At 38.9% G+C, this 17,897-nt stretch overlaps 1 protein-coding gene across 1 annotated transcript in view; it reads left to right on the forward strand.

The window, feature by feature from the left end:
- The window catches only part of NARS2 (asparaginyl-tRNA synthetase 2, mitochondrial (putative)), a 117,885-nt gene that overhangs the window by 79,406 nt on the left and 20,582 nt on the right, over positions 1-17,897 (forward strand). Inside the window, exons 7-10 of the mRNA XM_005882314.2 lie at positions 4,459-4,591; positions 9,055-9,153; positions 9,268-9,305; positions 16,812-16,878. Of these exons, the coding sequence (XP_005882376.1) occupies positions 4,459-4,591; positions 9,055-9,153; positions 9,268-9,305; positions 16,812-16,878 (337 nt within the window). The remainder of the gene's footprint in view (positions 1-4,458; positions 4,592-9,054; positions 9,154-9,267; positions 9,306-16,811; positions 16,879-17,897) is intronic.

A 17,897-nucleotide genomic window follows, 5' to 3' on the forward strand; every position in this document is an offset into this window, starting at 1 on the left:
GCCTGGATTGTGAGAGGGGACAGGCCAGGCTGAGGGACCCCCCCCCCCCCGCATGAATTTCATGCACCGGGCCTCTAATATATATCTATATCTATATCTATATCTATATCTGTATCTATATCTATCTGTCTAATATGCTAAGTGTCCCTCCCATCATCCGACCAGTAGCTATGACGTGCACTGACTACCAGGGGGCAGACGCTCTAACCGGTAGGTTAGCTTGATGCGGGGGTCCTCCCGATCGGAACTGGGCGAAATGGGCTGGACATGCCTTAGAGCCCTCCCACAGTCCCTCCCAGGCTGGTCAACCTCCCATGGTCCCTCCCTGGCCCTGATCATGCACTGGTGGGGTCCCTCAGCCTGACCTGCGCCCTCTCCCAATCCAGGACCCCTCAGGGGATGTCAGAGAGCCGGTTTCGGCCCAGTCACGCAGGCCAGGCTGAGGGACCCCACCGGTGCATACACTGGTCCTCTGGTTTAACAATAAAGGGCACTACAGACCTGGTGCCCACAAAGCAACCACCCTGGAGCAACAGCCCACCAAATCACAGCTGGCGCTGCCGAGACCCCATGACGCAAAATGCGGCCCACAGCCCAGCCCAGAAACGGTCACTGTAGCAACTCCGGGTAATGACGTCACGTAGCAACGCCGGCTTCCTCTCCCTAGCAACTAGCCTCCTTGCAGTTTCTTCAGCCCAGGAACATGACTTGTTTTATAGCCAGGTGCAAACATTTTACACTTTAACCAAATGTTTGTGAAGCATTTTCCCATGCCTCATCTCATTTGATCCTCACAGAAATCCTGGAGTAGGTACATATGAGACTCGGTGGAATCCTATTTTCATTAGCTGGAAGACGGAGATTTAGAAACTTGACCCGACTGAAAAGAAGTAAGAAATGGTGAACCTTGAAAATGACTTCAGGTTTTCTCACTGTGCAGAATATAGTCAAACACTGCTGCAGTTAAATATTTTACCCTTTGTTCTCCCTCCATGATCTACAATAATAATCTGCTTCATGTTGATATTTACTGCTAAAAATTGCCTGAAAGAGAAGTTGGGGTGCTTCACTGGGCTGGGAAAAGTTTACCTACTAGTAAATCAGAAAACAGGTCTAATTAAGCAAGTTTATTCTGTATCTATAAAAGGCTAAGTTGACTCGTGCATGTGCGATACATATAAAGCTCTCGCTGGTGGCGCCAGTGGCATGAGTGTGTTTCACTCTGTCATTGTCGATCGTGAATTTGGTTGACACTTCTATTGTAGAGAAGGGCGAATAGCGGTATTAAAATATTTCTTCTTATTAATTTCCTTTCAATGTGCACGAATCCATGCACCAGGTCACTAGTAATTAAAATGAAATTGCTGATCTACTTCTGTATTTCATACTAGAGAGCTTACCCTGCATTGCTAGGAGAAATTATTAACCATTGTTAAATAAAACATCTCTATTGCTACTCATTTTAGAGCACCCCACATAGAATTGCCGTGGGAGAAGCAGATGCCCTTGTGACTGAACTGGTCAATCTTTTAGAAATCACTGTTTTCTCAGTGCCTCGTATAATACGAATAGCATGCCTTCTTTGAGCAGCAGTCCCTTGGCCTTCCTTGTATTTCCGGAATATAACTGCCCGTTTCTTGTAATCTCCCTCAGAGCCCTCAAACTAAATTTTGCTGAGGTCATCTCATTTCTATTTATACCCTGGAAAATCTCAATAAAATATCCTTTATTGTTAGTGAACATTTGTATATACAATTTCTTATGATGCAATACCAAAAAGAAATTGTCATTTGATTTATTTAGATATACTATTGTCAATCTACCTAGAGATTGTGTAATCATAGATTGGAAAACTCAAGGCCTTGTAATTTTTGAGTTTATTGTTTAGGACAGACCTAGATTACTTGACCCATTTTAGGTACTGAGTAACAGCCACAGTAAAATACAAGGTGGGTCAAAATTAGGTTTACAGATGATCATATAGAAAATATAATTAATAAATAATAATACAAGAATAAATTGTGTTTCACGTACTCACAACTGTAACCCTACTATTGCCCCTCCCTGTATATCTGAGTATTTTTCTGTACATGTTTGTAATGTTGCTGTTTGCGAGGCTGTGTTCTTTTTTGAGTTTACAACTGAGCAAGCCTGTCATCATCATTAGTCCTCATTCATTCAACTTCAGCACCTGTTTTATCTTAGACACCAGAGATACAAATATGAATAAAGCATGGCTCCTGCTCTGGAAAATTTCATAGTTCATTGGAGGAGAAAGATACCAATATATATCACTTTGCTTTTCAAAGTGATATGTTCTGTGTAATAAATATATGAACAAATTTTTATAGTCATAAAAAGGAGGGAATGATAAATTCGGGTGTATCGCAAGGTTACAAAGAGAAAGTGACATTTGAGCCAAGTCTTGAAGGATAGATGGGAATTTGCCGTTTGGAGAGAGAGGGGCAAGGATGGGCATTAGCGAGTGGGAACAGCCTGTGCAGAGGCCTAACATGCAGGGCATGCCGTGTAAGGAGAATGTCTTCATTGGAGAAAGCCTGTGTGAAAGACAGTTGAGTCAAAGTTAGGAGTTTGAATATTATCCTTTGAAGGATTTTAAAATTAGGGCTGATAAATCAGATTTGAGTTTGAAAACTTGTACTAGTTTGGGACTGGAGTAAGAAAGATAGGTGGCAGACACCAGTTAAAAGCTGTTTTAGGTTTCTAAGCAAAACACAAGAGTTATTTACACACAAGACAATATCTCGAGATAAAGAAAAGTCTCTTGATTTCAGAGAGCTTTCCGAAGTGTGAACAATATAATGTTGTACTCAATCAAAATGATACAGGAAATGTGGGCAGTGGGGAAGAAGTGGGGGGTAAGGTTGGAGTGAGTAGGTGGACTAACTGAAATTAGCAGAATTGGGGGGAATGTAAAAGGAAAAGCAGGATTGTCCCTTTTTTTAAATCCTCACCCAAGGATATTTTTTCCATTGAGAGTGGAAGAGAGAGGGAAAGACAGAGAGAAACATTGATGTGAGAGAAACACATCGATTGGTTGCCTCCTGCACACACCCTGACCAGGGCCCAGGCTGGGGAGGAGCCTGCAATTGTGGGATGTGCCCTTGACCCGGGACCCTTCAGTCTGCAGGCCAAGGCTCTATCCATTGAGCCAAACCGGCCAGGATCGTCCATTTTTGTTTGTCTTTTGTTTGTTTATGGGGACAAGGTAGTTTTAGTGTTTTCCAGGACATTTTAATCGGCGAGTCTGGATCTGAATCTTGGGAGAGAGGTTGCCATAGTATTATTTTTGAGTTCTTACTGTTTATTTTTCCATTAGAAACTAAAGTTCTTAGAGGTCAACTGATCATGGTCTCAGTAAGATGACTATAGAACCAAAACATAAATTCCTAAGCTTCTTACCAACTAGGCCTTAACTGAAATGGCCTTTTGTGAAAGAAAACATAAATCTTTTTATTTCCACTATAATTGTTTTACTGTTTTGCTTCTCAGAGTATCTTCAAATAGGTAGATAAATTTAAAACTGGTATGCATATTCACAATGCGTTTATTCTCTGCACTATTTTCTGATGTTATTTGACTGATGACAGACAAGTGAAGAAAGCTAGGGATGATAGCTGAAGAACCCCACACCTCTTCTTTTCCCCTAGCAAAACCTTAAAATTCAAAGATTAGATAGTCCTCAATAAATAATCATTACTTCCTATATGTTTGATCTAATCTCAGTTGTTGCCTTGTTTCTGAGGAGACTGTAAGTGTTAAAGAATGAATTCAGGTGTAGTGTCCACTTCTGTAGGAATTTAAAAATATCTTTTTCATGTTGGCATTATTGAGCTATAGTTCTTTTTGAAAACCAGTGGATCAAGTAGACAGTTCTTCAAAATCCACCCTTACCTCCAAATTTTAGTGCTCACTCAGCATTAATTGAAACTTGGGGGGTTGGGTAGACTTTGAACAAGGCAAATCACCATACATATCTGATATTCTTTTTTCACATATTTAAAAAATAATAAACCCATTTTATCTACATGAAATTCTCATTTTAACTGTTACTATCTAGATTCTCTGTGTAGCTTCGTGGGCTGTGGTATTTTTCGTTTACTTTGCTCTTGATTACTGTGAAATGTAGTTGCCTGCTGTTTAAGGCAGCTGCAGTAGAGTGCACCCAGAGGTGGTTATCATTCTATATTTAGTGAGCCATAGGGTTTGTAAAGCATTTGCAAATTCCTTCAGGATAAAATAGTTTCTATAAATGTAACCCTTTTAATGAAACTATTATTATCAACCATTAAGGAAATACAGCAGCTAATATGTATGCATTTGTGGACAAGACAGAGGCCCAAAACTTTTTTTTTCTTTAAGAGCTCACTGAGTATTTTAAATACTTAAAATTAATCATGTGAATCCTATTTTTATACTCTTAATCTTGAATTGCAGAGCTTTTACTCAAGTGTTTACCTTTGGTCCAACATTTCGAGCTGAGAATTCTCAGAGCCGGAGACACCTGGCAGAGTTTTATATGGTAGAAGCCGAGATCTCTTTTGTGGAGAGCCTTCAAGATCTCATGCAGGTAGGTACACAAATTTTAAAATAGATTCTAAATGTCAGGCCTCTGTGACATTAAAATGCTTCTGTATACATTTTTACATCTGTGCATTGCAAGGTGTTCATAGGATGAAGAAGATAGAGAACTACTTAATTTAATAAACATCTTAGAATGCCTTTAGTACAAGAGCCAGACATTTAAGTTCATATCTCAGGTTTGCCCTTAACGTTGTTATGATGTTACCTAACCTTGGTGATCTTTAACTTCCTCAACTGTAAAATGAGAATAATAGTACCTATTTCATAAGGTTATTGTGAGGAGTAAAAGAAACAGTGTATACAATGTAAAGCACACAGTCTGACATATTGCAGGCTCAGTAAATAGTAGCCCTTGTCATTTCCTAGGCAAACAAATAAAACATCTTTATGGTTAGGGAAATTTCTATATAACTGTATTAGAAAGCATCCACAGGAGGCAAGGGATGAGGATGGAGAAATGCCATGCTAAGGAGTTTGAATTTAATCCAAAAGATAAAGGAGAAGGAGTTCTCAGTAGGAAAGGCCATGGTCAGAGTTATAATTTAGAAAAATCTCTCTAGCAGCAATATGAAAAATGATTTAGAGTGAGATAAAAACGGGGGTGGGAGTCCTCTTAGGAGGTTGTGGCCATAATCCAGATAGAAAACACAAGTTCTGGAGTGGAATGGACCAGGATTTGTTCATCAGTTCCTTGCTATGTGACTTTAAGCAAGGGACTTAATTTCTCTGAGCCTCAGTTTCCTCATCTATAAAATGGGAATAATAATGCTTACTTCATAGGATAGTTCAGAACAGCGGTCACTAACCAGTGGTCCGTGAGGTTGGAATGGTTGGCGACCGCTGGTTCAGAGGATTAGACAGATAATATATATAAGGTACTTAGCATAGTTCATGGCACTTAGTTAGGACCCAGAAATTATTTACTATTGTTATTATGAATTCTCTACTCAGTACCATTTTGGTTAACATCTTAGTTTGGATTTGTAATTACAAGATGTTTATTTTAGCAGTTTTTATCAGCTATCACTTCCATTCATTTATATTCTCTTCTTATTCACCTAGTAAATGACCCAATTCCACTTAAAACATAAATACTAAGTGTACCACCAAACAGAATGGACTCACTATTTGATTATCCTGTCTTAGGTTGTATTTTGTAGTAAGCAAGTTCTAAAGCAGAGATTAGCATCAGGGAATTATTAAGGAATGCTCTAGAGAACAACACCTGTAGGGAAAGGAAGAAAGCAGCACTGGGCAGAGGGAGAAGTTGAACTGTGATGCATTTACAGAGGCCTTAGCCAGCTCTGTGAGGAGCTTTGGAGCTGGAATGGTCCTTCATAGTTGTCCCATATGAAGGCAAGAGGTGGGCTTTTGTGCTTCCCCCCATCAACCAGTCATTGGACATGGGCCATCCTTGGGAAGAGGTGTAACCACAGTAAGAGAGCACTCTTGGCCTGGACCATTCCTGAAGAGGAACTCGACCATGAACCAACAGCAGTTAATATTCCCAGCGGAGAAAGCTCGGTTCTGAAGGGGTGTTCTGGCCACATCCCATAGTATCCATTTCCCTACCCCATTAACATCTCCCACTATTGTTCTAGATCACTAGGGAGTGGTTTGGGAGTGGTTGCTAATGATACCTAGTGACTAAAGACTAGGAATGCTGTTCAGCATCCCACAGCGCACAGCCCTCTCCCCCCAACAAAAAATTCTCTGGCCAAAAATATCAATATTAAAACTGTTGAGTAACCCCTTTCTAGATTATAGAGATTCAAGTCTGAGCCTCACATGGAGTCAGTAAATTCCTTAAGTTGTTTTCAGTTTTAGCCCACAACCCAATTCTGTCTTACTCTTTCACTTGGGCAATGAGAGTATTGTAAGGAACAGAACCATACTTTTAACCTTCCTATTTCTTCTGCCTTGACCCTGTCTCTACTGCCCCAAAATAGAGTCCAGAGGGAACAGCTACAAAAACAATACATAAATTATGTTAGAATTTATTAAACATTATAATCTTTGCTTCATAATTATATATTCTAGTGGCCTGGTGCACGGATTCGTGCACATTGAAAGAAGCGGGGCCGTGCTCCCTCCTCTCTGGTTCCAGGGTGCATTGCCCGAGAATCACCGCTGCCAAGTCACCGCAGCTTGGCAGTAAACCAGTTCAGGGCTAACAGTGCCCCAGCAACAATGTAACCCATGGCCCGACCGAAGGTGGAGTCACGTGGCCCCGGGAGGAATCGGGCTCCCTCCTCTCTGGTTCCGAGGTGTGTCACCCGAGAACCACTGCTGCCACCACAGCTTGGCAGCTCCTGTGTTCAGCATCTGCCCCCGGTGGTCAGTGTGTGCCATATGTACCAGCCGGTCGGGACTGTCAGATGGTCAGATGGTCACTTAGCCTTTTATGTGTATATATATATTCTATAATTAAATAACATATATTTGGTACTACACTGAGTGGGACTTAGCACATATACTGTTGAATGATTTGATTAAAATATAAGCTTTTCTCCTAAATATAGGTGAAAAAAATATGCTCCCTCCAAAGTGATCTCCTGCTTTTTTTTAACTTTTCTTCCTTTTATAAATTACATTCTGTGGGAATTATTATCCTGATGAAGAGCAGTCTCTTAAATATTAAATTAAAATATATTGAAACAAAGGATTTTCTCCTCATGAGGTATAGCAATTACATGTTACTGTTTTAGAGCCATTGAGTAATATACCTTTAAAAACATCTGAGGGTTATGCTGACCCTTCAGTTAAGTTTCTTTTTCCTTCAAATATATTTATAGAGCATAGTCTGAAAGTCAAGGTTAGAGAAGCCATTGATTTACTTCTTCAAATGGAAATTTACTGCTCATGAAAGACACCGATTTAACAGCTCCAGTGGTCAAAGTCTTCATCTTACTGATAGGTATACTGTGTCCCTCAACGGTGCAGGTGCACTGGCCAACCTACCTGTTCTTTTTTCCTCCCAATATGCATCGGCTTTTTTTAGTAATTGAAGATATGACTCTTCATAAATCATTTAGTTACTTAGTGATTTCTTTATCTCGCTGCTAGATTGAAGGAGATACAGCCTCAAGGTAAAAGATCTTTGGCCTCCTTTTGCTCTTCTTTTATCCAATTATTTCTTCTTCTATATTATATATCCATATATATTTCCAAATATAAAAATGTAAAGTATATGCAAATATAAAAGTATTATGTATATATAAATATATCTGGTTGTCACTGGTAATTAAGTACTTTCTTACATCCGCTCATATTAGATTACTTCAGTAAATGCTTATGCTCCCCCCACACACACACAAACTCCCTGCATTTGCAGCCCTGACAGGGTTCACAGTGATGCAAGAGAGGATTCAAGGAAGGAGCCTGCCTCTGTGGCAGCCTGTGCTGAATAAATGCATGTATCTTTACGAGTACGACATTTGGAGGGCCTATTATGATTTCATTGACTTTAAGCCAAAAATTTTAGTTTGGGTTAAAAATATTTTAGAAATATTTTCCATTTCGCCCTGACCGGTTCGGCTCAGTAGATAGAGCGTCGGCCTGCAGATTCAAGGGTCCCAGGTTTGATTCCAGTCAAGGGCATGTACCTTGGTTGCGGGCACATCCCCAGTAGGGGGTGTGCAGGAGGCAGCTGATCGATGTTTCTAACTCTCTATCCCTCTCCCTTCCTCTCTGTAAAAAATCAATAAAATATATTTTTAAAAAACGATTTTCCATTTCAATCACTTTCTTCTTCTATGAACAAGTTTTCCCCGTGAGATTTCTATGGACACTTCTGATGGAATGAATTCTTATACGGGGTAGGCAAAAGTAGGTTTACAGTTGAATATGCTGGTTTGTGTTATATAATGATTAGTGTTATTTTTTGCTTTATGCTTTAGAAAAGCAAAAACGTATATATACTTAGGTGTAGATATATCTCATGGCCTCTCTGCTTTTAAGGTTTACTTTCCTTTATCAGTGACTGACTGAAACACTTTTCAAAGTGTCTCACTCTTCATAACTAATATTTGTTGTGTACTTCTGTGGGCTGGGTAGTAAGCTAAATCTTCTACATGTATTATTTCATTTAGCTCTCACAACAATCCTGTAAGCTAAGTACTGTTATTCCAATGATTTCATAAGTGAGAATATTGAAATTTAGAGAGGCATCAATCAGTTTTAGCTGTTTATTTGACATCCGACTTCATTATCAGTATTGAAACTGTTGACAAAAGATGTAAGCGTTTTTCTTTCTCATTTTGCCCCCTCTGAGAAGTTGCAGTTCCTCCTCTAATTAATCTAAGAAACTGAACTTGCTGTTGTGCATTCAGGATGAGGAGGCCTGACCAATTTATAGTTGCTAAACCTGGAGGCAATCCTTCCAATACCCTCAACAGATCCTTCACAGAAAGTGGCTCCCAAGTCAGGCTGTTCTGTCATTGCTCTCAGGTCATGGAGGGGCTCTTCAAGTCCGCAACAGCGATGGTTCTCACCAGCTGTCCCGAGGATGTTGCGCTCTGCCACAGGTTCATTGCTCCTGGCCAAAAGGTAATTCGTTTGGTGGATAAAGCCCAGAACATCCACTCTTTATATATGTTAATGACATCTAATGAATACAATTACAGTTAATAATAAATTTTCTTTTTCTCTTTTCTTACCAAGGACAGATTAGAACATATGCTAAAAAACAACTTTTTAACGTAAGTAGACATTATACTTTCTCTTAACTTTACTCATATTTTAGCATCATTTATCACACTGTACTAAATTTTTTGCTTATATACAGGCTTATCACACTCCCTAAACTCATGAAAGACCTATGTTTTAGTTATTTTTATAGCTCTTGTTTCTGGTTCATAGTCGATAATCAATGTTTCATGAATAAATGAATGAATAAATTATAGCAATATAAATGAACATAGTAATTATTAACTGTATTAATGCAATTCAAACTAATACTAACTTTAGTCATCAAAATTGGCTCATCAAAAACAAACTTAATCCCTAGTTGGTTTGGCTCAGTGGATAGAGCATCGGCCTGCGGACCCAAGGGTCCCGGGTTCGATTCCAGTCAAGAGCATGTATCTTTGTTGCAGGCTCCTCCCCAGCCTGGCCCCTGGTCGGTTCGTGCAGGAGGCAACCAATCGATGTGTTTCTCTCACATGTATGCTTCTCTCTGTCTTTCCCTCTCTCTAAAAATCAATGGAAAAATATCCTCGGGCGAGGATTAAAAAGAAAAAAAAACACTTAAAATACTTACATGTAATGTCTGTCTCTGTTTTTCTCTGTCTTCCCTTTTCTTTACCATATATTCTAAACTTTTTTGCCACTTTTAAAAGCGTAACATATGTTATTGCCTTATTTCCACTATAATTCTATTCAGGTAGTACTTGATACTTATTTCACCAACCATATTAATCAGAGAGGCATATAAGACTTAGTATTCAGTGTGTTTACAGTGTGTATAGGAAATTGGACATTAGAAGAGTAGAAAATTGCTTCTGAAAAATAAATTGATATCATTCTTCACTTGCAGTCTTTAGGTTCAGGAAGTTTTTGTCTTAATAAAGACATCATCCCATCCTTGAGGAGGGGGTTGTAATAATTTGGCAGATTGACTGAGTTGAGAATTTCAGGTGTCAGCCCAAGCATGTCAAACTCGAGGCCTGCGGGCCACATGCCTTGTTTATTTGGCCTGTGTTAGTCTTTGAGTTTGACATGCTTGGCAGACTGTCAGGCTATAAGTTAAAAGTGATGATGAGTCCCTGATGCTGAATGATTAGTGAGGCAGCAGAAGTGGGCTCAGAAAAGAAGAAAATAGTCAGCCGTCCTGTGATAGAGAATGGAAAGGCAATGAAGTATAAGTGAGGGCTTTTGAGGGTTTTTTCTTTCACTTAAATTTATATTGAATACTTACTATGTACCAGGCATTGCTTTAGAATCTAAAAACTGTCTCTTTTCTTCTGCTTCTAAATTTTTATTAACATGACTTTTTAAAAACTATCATCCATACCAGTGTGGGAGGTAAGGGTAGGAGGAGAGGGGACAGCAAGGGGGCAGGGGACAGGTTCGGGGGAGGGGGATTATGCTCTCTTGGTAATAAAGCTCCAGGTTCATCCCAGAAAAATGTGGTCCTTAAAAATCATGTACCACTTTTTAGTACGATCTTGTTCCAAAGGCTACCAGTTTGGGCTACAGTCAGCTTCTTAAGGACCCCAATGGTGTCATCAGTGTTGCACTTTCACGAGCTCTTTCTTCCCCATATGGTCGGTAGTTGTAAACAACCTCTGTCATCCCTTATGGAGCTTGAATTGCCTGGAACCTGCTGACGCCACAACCTCCTTGCTCGAGAGCAGAGCCAGGACCTTAAAAACTGTATTAAAGCAGTGAACAAAGCAGATAAAACTCCCTGCCTTCACTAAGCTTACATTTCTGGTGGAGGTAATAATAGCTAAAAAAACAAAATAAGTAAGTTAAACATGTAGTCTATTAAGGCCTTCTACTGACTAGATATGACCCATGCACATGATGGAGGTAAACTGCTTTACTCAGAGGCCACAGATTTAAATGTTAATCTCATCCGAAAGACACCTTTACAGAAACTTCCTGAATAATGTTTGATTAAATATCTGGGTACTGTAGCCCAGCCAAATTGACACATAAAATCAACATTCACAGATCAGGATAGTGGCAATGGAGGTAGAGAGAGGTTTTCCTATTCTAGATATATTTTAAATTTAGAGCAAACAGTATTTGCTGAGAGGGAGAAGGAAAGAGAAGAGTCAAGGGTGACTTCAATGCTTTTGTCCTATACTGCTGTCAAATTGGAGTTGCCGTTAACTGAGATTGGGAAAGCCATAAGGGTAGCAGAGGTTTGGGGGAGAAAGGGGATGTTATCAAAATCCTTATCATTGGGGATCATTTTAAGACTGAGAATCTTTTCAGACATCCAGTTGTAGATGCTGGGTAGGCAGTTTGAGTGCACAGATGTGGAGTTTATAGGAGTGTTCTGGACATAAGCGTATTGATACAAGTAGTAATTAAGTAGATAAGGAAAGAAGTAATTTGGACATCTGAAGGAATTTGTGCTGGTGATGGAAAACCAGGGAGAAGATCTTAAGAGAAGTACTGTAGCTCCTACTTAATGAACTAGATCTTAGATTGGGGAAAAATATATCCACCATTCATTGACTATGAGCCTGTGATAAATTTCACAGATATTAATGATTCATTTTATCTTCACAACAACTCTGTGAGTAGTTCTTATTGCCATTCAATAGATAAAGAATCAACTCGAAGAGAGTAGGCCAGTAAAAGAAGTGGAGATTCAAACTCATTTATCTGATTTCAAAGCTCATGCTTTCAACCACTATACTTCCTGTATTTGAAAGGGCTCTAGAGTTAGTGCTAGAATAGTTGTAGCTCCCCCACTGTCCTTAAGACCCTTATGTATCACTTAACTGTCGTGCTTTGAAGTCGATGTCCATAAAATACTAAAGTTAGGAAATGACCTCATGGTCAGTGCCATTTCATTCATTGCCATTACCATCATCCATCCCACACAGCACAAGTCATAGTTGAGGCTTAAATTTACATGTGTGACTATTTGTTAGTGTCTGTCACCTCCATGTGGTCAGAGGCTTGTTTATTTTGTTTACTATTATGCCCCCAGTGCTTAGCACAGTGCCTCTGATAGGAACTCGGCAACCTATTGAATACCTGAGTGAATTAATAAATGACGTGTGAGTAACCATGGGGGGGTGAGGATATTCTCCTTTAGACTAGGTCCTCTCCTTGAGTTTTCCTATTAACTGCTATCACTATTTACTTTAGACACTGAGTATAGTGAATTATGATTCAGAGGTCCTGGATTTTAATCCGGCTTCTGCCACTTATTAGCCATTAATGAATGAATTAATATTTATCAACTACCTACTATGAGTTAGACACTGTGCTACTCATTGAGGATGGCGTGGTGAAAATAGCTATGGATCGGTCCTGTTATAGAATTTAAAATCTAGAGAAAAAGATGAACAGTTTGATATTTACACGAATAATTATTTAATTACAACTATGAACCTAATTAATAGTAAATCTTTAACCTTTCTGAACTTTAGTTTTCTCATCTGTAAGTGGTCACTTGTCTTATATTGTTGAAAGGGTCAAATGACTACTGCTGAAGCAAGTTGTCAGGCGAGATAACTTGGAAACACTCCTAGTTAAAGTATTATAAAATCCTTTTAAATGTATTGTTGCGTTCACTAGAAAGTAAAAGAAATTCCAGGAGCTAGAAGTGAAGAGGGAACTGAACACCAGAGGGATATGCATAAATGATATGATTCTGAGGATTCTCAAGGTGGAGGTGAAGGGGGGTTGCCAGTCTTAGTAACCAGGAATTTTAACAGCCACAAGAGGACATGACAGGAGACCTAGGCATGATGATTAATTAGAATTGAGATACTTTCTGAAATACACACACACAAGATACTATCTTCTGTAATAATAAAAGGGTAATATGCTAATTAGACCGGACATCATTCCGGATGTCATTCTGGACGGCCTTCCAGACAAAGCCAGGGCTGGAGGGAAGCCGGGACCCAGGTGCCTGCCAGCAAGTGGGGTGGGGGGGAGCCAGGGTCCCGGTGTCAGAGGGAAGCCTGTGCTGGCAGCCAAGGGAAGGAAGGAAGAAAGGAAGGCCTACTCTTGCATGAATTTCGTGCATCGGGTCTCTAGTATGACCAAAATCTTTTCAGTAGATTTCAGTGTATTCTTGACGACTTGTTATAATTGTTTCATGTAAAAATATGTTATTTAAGGAATTTATGTAGTAATTAAATTTTTAGCCTTTATCAAGCACAAATAGAATTCAGTTATTTTACATTTCCTTTATGGTATGGAGGTTTTTAAAATATAGAATCCTTACGTTTTTTACTTGCTCTTTATTCATGTGTGCGAATTTGAGGCAGAGAATGCTATTGATGAGCTCTTTAGCATAGTAGTTTTACAGCTTTAAAGTAGTTTTCTTCATTCAACAATAAACATTGAAACGAAGATGTTTGGATACTGTACCATGCAATTCCACAATGTCTTCTCCTCTCCTCAAAGCACTTTGGGAAGTTCCTGGGAAGGAGAGGAAATAACCTGTATACATATCAAGAAAAATTAGTAGAGAGAGTTGAGAGGGCCATTAGAGATATCCAGTATCAGAACTGTAATTCAAACTTGAAAGTTCTGCCTCAACTTGAGGTGTGGAGGGAGTAGGGCAGCATGTCCAGAAAAGCAAGAGACATTTGGACATGAGAACCATTTTTCTTAGAAATGGAACAGTAACATAGCAATGGCACAACATCCTTTTTGATTGCTCTTACATTTCTCAGTGTGATAAGTAGATCATACCATGTAACGATAGAATAGAATAACAGGCTGTCTGAGCAGGAAAGAACTTTAGGTAATATAATCCAGTCTCCTTGCTTACAAGTGAAAACACTAAAATTTTTAATGTTTGTATACCACATTACAAAAAAATGTATAAAATGTTTCCATTAAGGTGGGGTGATTTACATAGCTAGTAAGTGATAGTAGAGTCGGAGGGAAAACCCACATCTCTTGTTTTTATTGAACATATGAGACTCCAAGTGGTTTAGGCATTATCTTAGCAGTTAAAAGCTTAGACTCTAGTCAGCACACCAGGGTTTACTAGTCACATGAGTCATTTTTGGCAACTTACTGATCCTTTCTAAGTTTCAGTTTCCCCTCTATAGGATGCTTGTTTAAAAATTATTCCTACTGCCAACACCAACATCATTCTTACCTTAGAAATTACCTGTTATTCAATACTAGGTTTTTAATTTGAATAGAATTTTTATCTTTGAAAAAAGTTATCACTCAAAGCATAGCTTTGGGGGCTTTATTTGGACTGTAAGACACAACTTTCTGATTAGTTATTATAGTATTAACTTCATTTCTGCTTCAGAGAATAAGTTTGTGTTGGGTAAGTTATTTTTTGAGCTCGAAGTTCTTGAGGAACTTTATAGATTTTTGTTTTTAATCATCCAAAGTGCTGTTTCAGAGGACCTAGGGAAACTGACATTTTCGTATATTAGTGGACATAATTGGTATAACTCTGTAAAAGGGCAGCAATATCTTTCAAAATATGTAAAACTGCAAATGCCAACACACTTTGATCCAACAATTTCATTTTTTTTCATTTGCAAAATTAGTATATGAGAGTCATTTGTAGCATAAAATAGGTATATGTAGTAATGATTTATAGTAGCAAAGATTGGAAATAGCTGAAATATCTACCCACCAGTAGATGACTGGCTAAAACTAATTAGGATACATCCACAAAATAGAATATTACATAATAATTCAAAAAATGAGGAAACTTTTCATATTCTGATATGGAAATATCTGCAAGGTATATTTTTACATAAGTAATGATATAAGAGTGTATGGTATGTATGCTATGGCTGCCATCTATTTTTTATAGGGAGATTATATATTAACTAGAGGCCCGGTGCACAAATTCATGCACCAGTGGAGTGTCTCGGCCTGGCCTGCAGAATCGGGCCAAAACCGGCTCTCCGAAATCCCCCAAGGAGTCCTGGATTGCGAGAGGGCACAGTCCAGGCCGAGGGATCCCACCGGTGCACAATCGGGGCTGGGGAGGGACCATGAGAGGGCTCCAGGGCATGCCCGTCTCACTCAGTCCTGATCAGCCAGACCCCAGTAGCAAGCTAACCTACTGGTCGGAGCGTCTGCCCCCTGGTGGTCAGTGCACGTCATAGTGACTGGTCGACTGTCTGCCCCTTGATGATCATTGCACATCATAGTGAGCAGTTGAGTAGCCTTAGCATGTCATTAGCATATTATGCTTTGATTGGTTGGACGACTGGACACTTAGCATATTAGGCTTTTATTATATAGGATATTTGCTTACAGATGTATAAAACCCTCTGGGGGGAAAATCCCCACTGGAAGGATACACAAAACCACTAATAGTGATTGTGTGAGAAGAGGAACTAATTAGGTTGCTATGGGACAGGATGGAAAGTCATATACTCTTTCATACATAATGATTTCTTTAAAAAATAAAAACACCACTATGTGCATATATTACCTATTCAAATCATGTATATAAATTTTTGGCTTGGCTTGCTTTAGGCATGAGGTTTCTTACTGAGGTAACCTATGATATTTTTCTTAACCTAGTCTTAAACAATGCTTAGAATATATTAAAGAGGCCTTACCATGGCCTGAAAAAGTTCATAGGACCTGACCTGTGACTACCTTTCCTATCTAATTTCCTGGCATTCTTCCCCTTGTTCAATACTAGGTCACATTGACATGTTCCTTCTTTGAATGAGCCAGACTCAGGCCTCACTGCAGGCCTGTGTACCCACTGTTCCTTTTGCCTGGAATACTTCCCCAGATATTTATATGGTTCCTTTACTTCATGCAGGTTTCTGTTAAGATGTCGCCAACTCAGTGAAGCCTTTCTTCACCATCTTTTCTAAAAGAGCACCCTCAAACATCCTCTGTCTTCTTACCTAGCTTTATTTTTCTTCATAGCACTAATAGCTCCCTGGCATCATATTATTTCTGTTTATTTGTTTATCTTTCTCCCCACTCCCCACCTGTACCCCCAATATCTATCTATCTATCTATCTATCTATCTATCTATCTATCTAACTATCTATCTCTCTCACTCTTTCTCTTTCTCTCTCACAAACACACACACACCACACACGAATATCTACATAAAGGCAGGAGCTTCATTTTTAGTTACTGTATATCCAGTACCTAGAATAATCCCTAGCACAGAGTAGGTGCCAGTATGTTTTTGAGTGAATGAATGAATGATGGCTCTAGGAAAATATTTTTGCTCATCCAGCCTCTATATTTCACACCGTTCATTACGGCATTGGCATAGCATGAATTCAGAGTAAATCTCTACTTGCTTAGTGACTATCTGCTCTGTGTGCACTACAAGTAGGTCAAAACTAGGGTTATTGGGTGGCCATTCTCTTCATGCTGATAGGAGGCCCATAGGATTAGGTAAACCTTACTTCCTGATTACTCCGTAATCATTTAATACTCACATTAACTCTCGGAGACTATGGAAATAGATCTTTTCTCATTTTCAGGTGGACTAGTTAACAATAGCCGATTGTATTGACCTCTGCTTTTCGGTTTCTCTCCAGCATTTCTTACACGGAAGCCGTGGAGATCTTAAAGCAGGCGTCCCAGAACTTCACCTTCACCCCAGAGGTAGTATTTATGTTTGAGTATGTGTGTATATCAAAATTTTTTTCCTCATCCTTATCTTATTACTATTTAAAATAGTCTTATTTCTCTTATTGGCAGGGTGCAGGATTTGCTCCTCTATACATTGGCTTTCTTTTATATTTGCTCAGCCTTGTTGAAATATTTATAATGAACGATAATTTTGAAGTAGAATTGTATCATTTGTAATAGCAGTGACTAAAGGGTTATACAGAAGTTTCCCAAGTGTAGGAAGATAAAAATCCTTTAAAAGAATGGCGACCATAGACTATTAGTATAGAAATAAACTAGTTCAGTGTTTCCCACAGTACATTCTGAATGATGTTAACAGGTGACAAACAAAAGAGGTTAAATGATCAAGTAATTTTAAGCAACACATTGAACAGGTTTCTTTTCCTGTTGAACTTTATAGTCTTCCCATTTGTGATCCACTTTGGAAAACACTGAATTGTTTTGGGTTGGTTTTTTTAAGAATGCCTTTATTTTATTGGCAAAGGTGTAAGTACAGAGAGGCTACATGACTCATCGGTGAGCATGCACATAATGTTAGAGGCAAGTCTCCTCATTCCTATGCCAGTACTTCTTCCCGATAATTAAGGTACTGCCAGACAAGTGGGAGTAATAAGATAATGTTCAGAATGTACAGTAATGTCTTTGTCTTCAAACTATTCCTTACACCAGTCCCAACCCCAGTTAAGTCAGATCCTCTTATAAGCTATAATAGTTATATTTATAATCAATTAATTTCTTTGCATAATTTTGTATTTAGTGTTTGTTTCCTACTCTGCAAGCTTCATGAAGTTAAGGGTTCTATTTTTCTTACTATATCCAGTACCTAGCATGGGACCTGAGTTTTAACAGGCACATTAGTATTTGCTGAATAAATAGATGAACAGTGTTATTAAATATTCATCAAGGAGCATCTGATATATCAGTTGACTCTTTTAGTTTAAAAAATTTCACTGAGAGAAGCCATCTAGCCAAAGATGGACTCAATATTAGAA

The sequence above is a fragment of the Myotis brandtii genome, unplaced genomic scaffold (assembly GCF_000412655.1).
Source record: "Myotis brandtii unplaced genomic scaffold, ASM41265v1 scaffold704, whole genome shotgun sequence".
Lineage (NCBI taxonomy): Eukaryota > Metazoa > Chordata > Mammalia > Chiroptera > Vespertilionidae > Myotis > Myotis brandtii.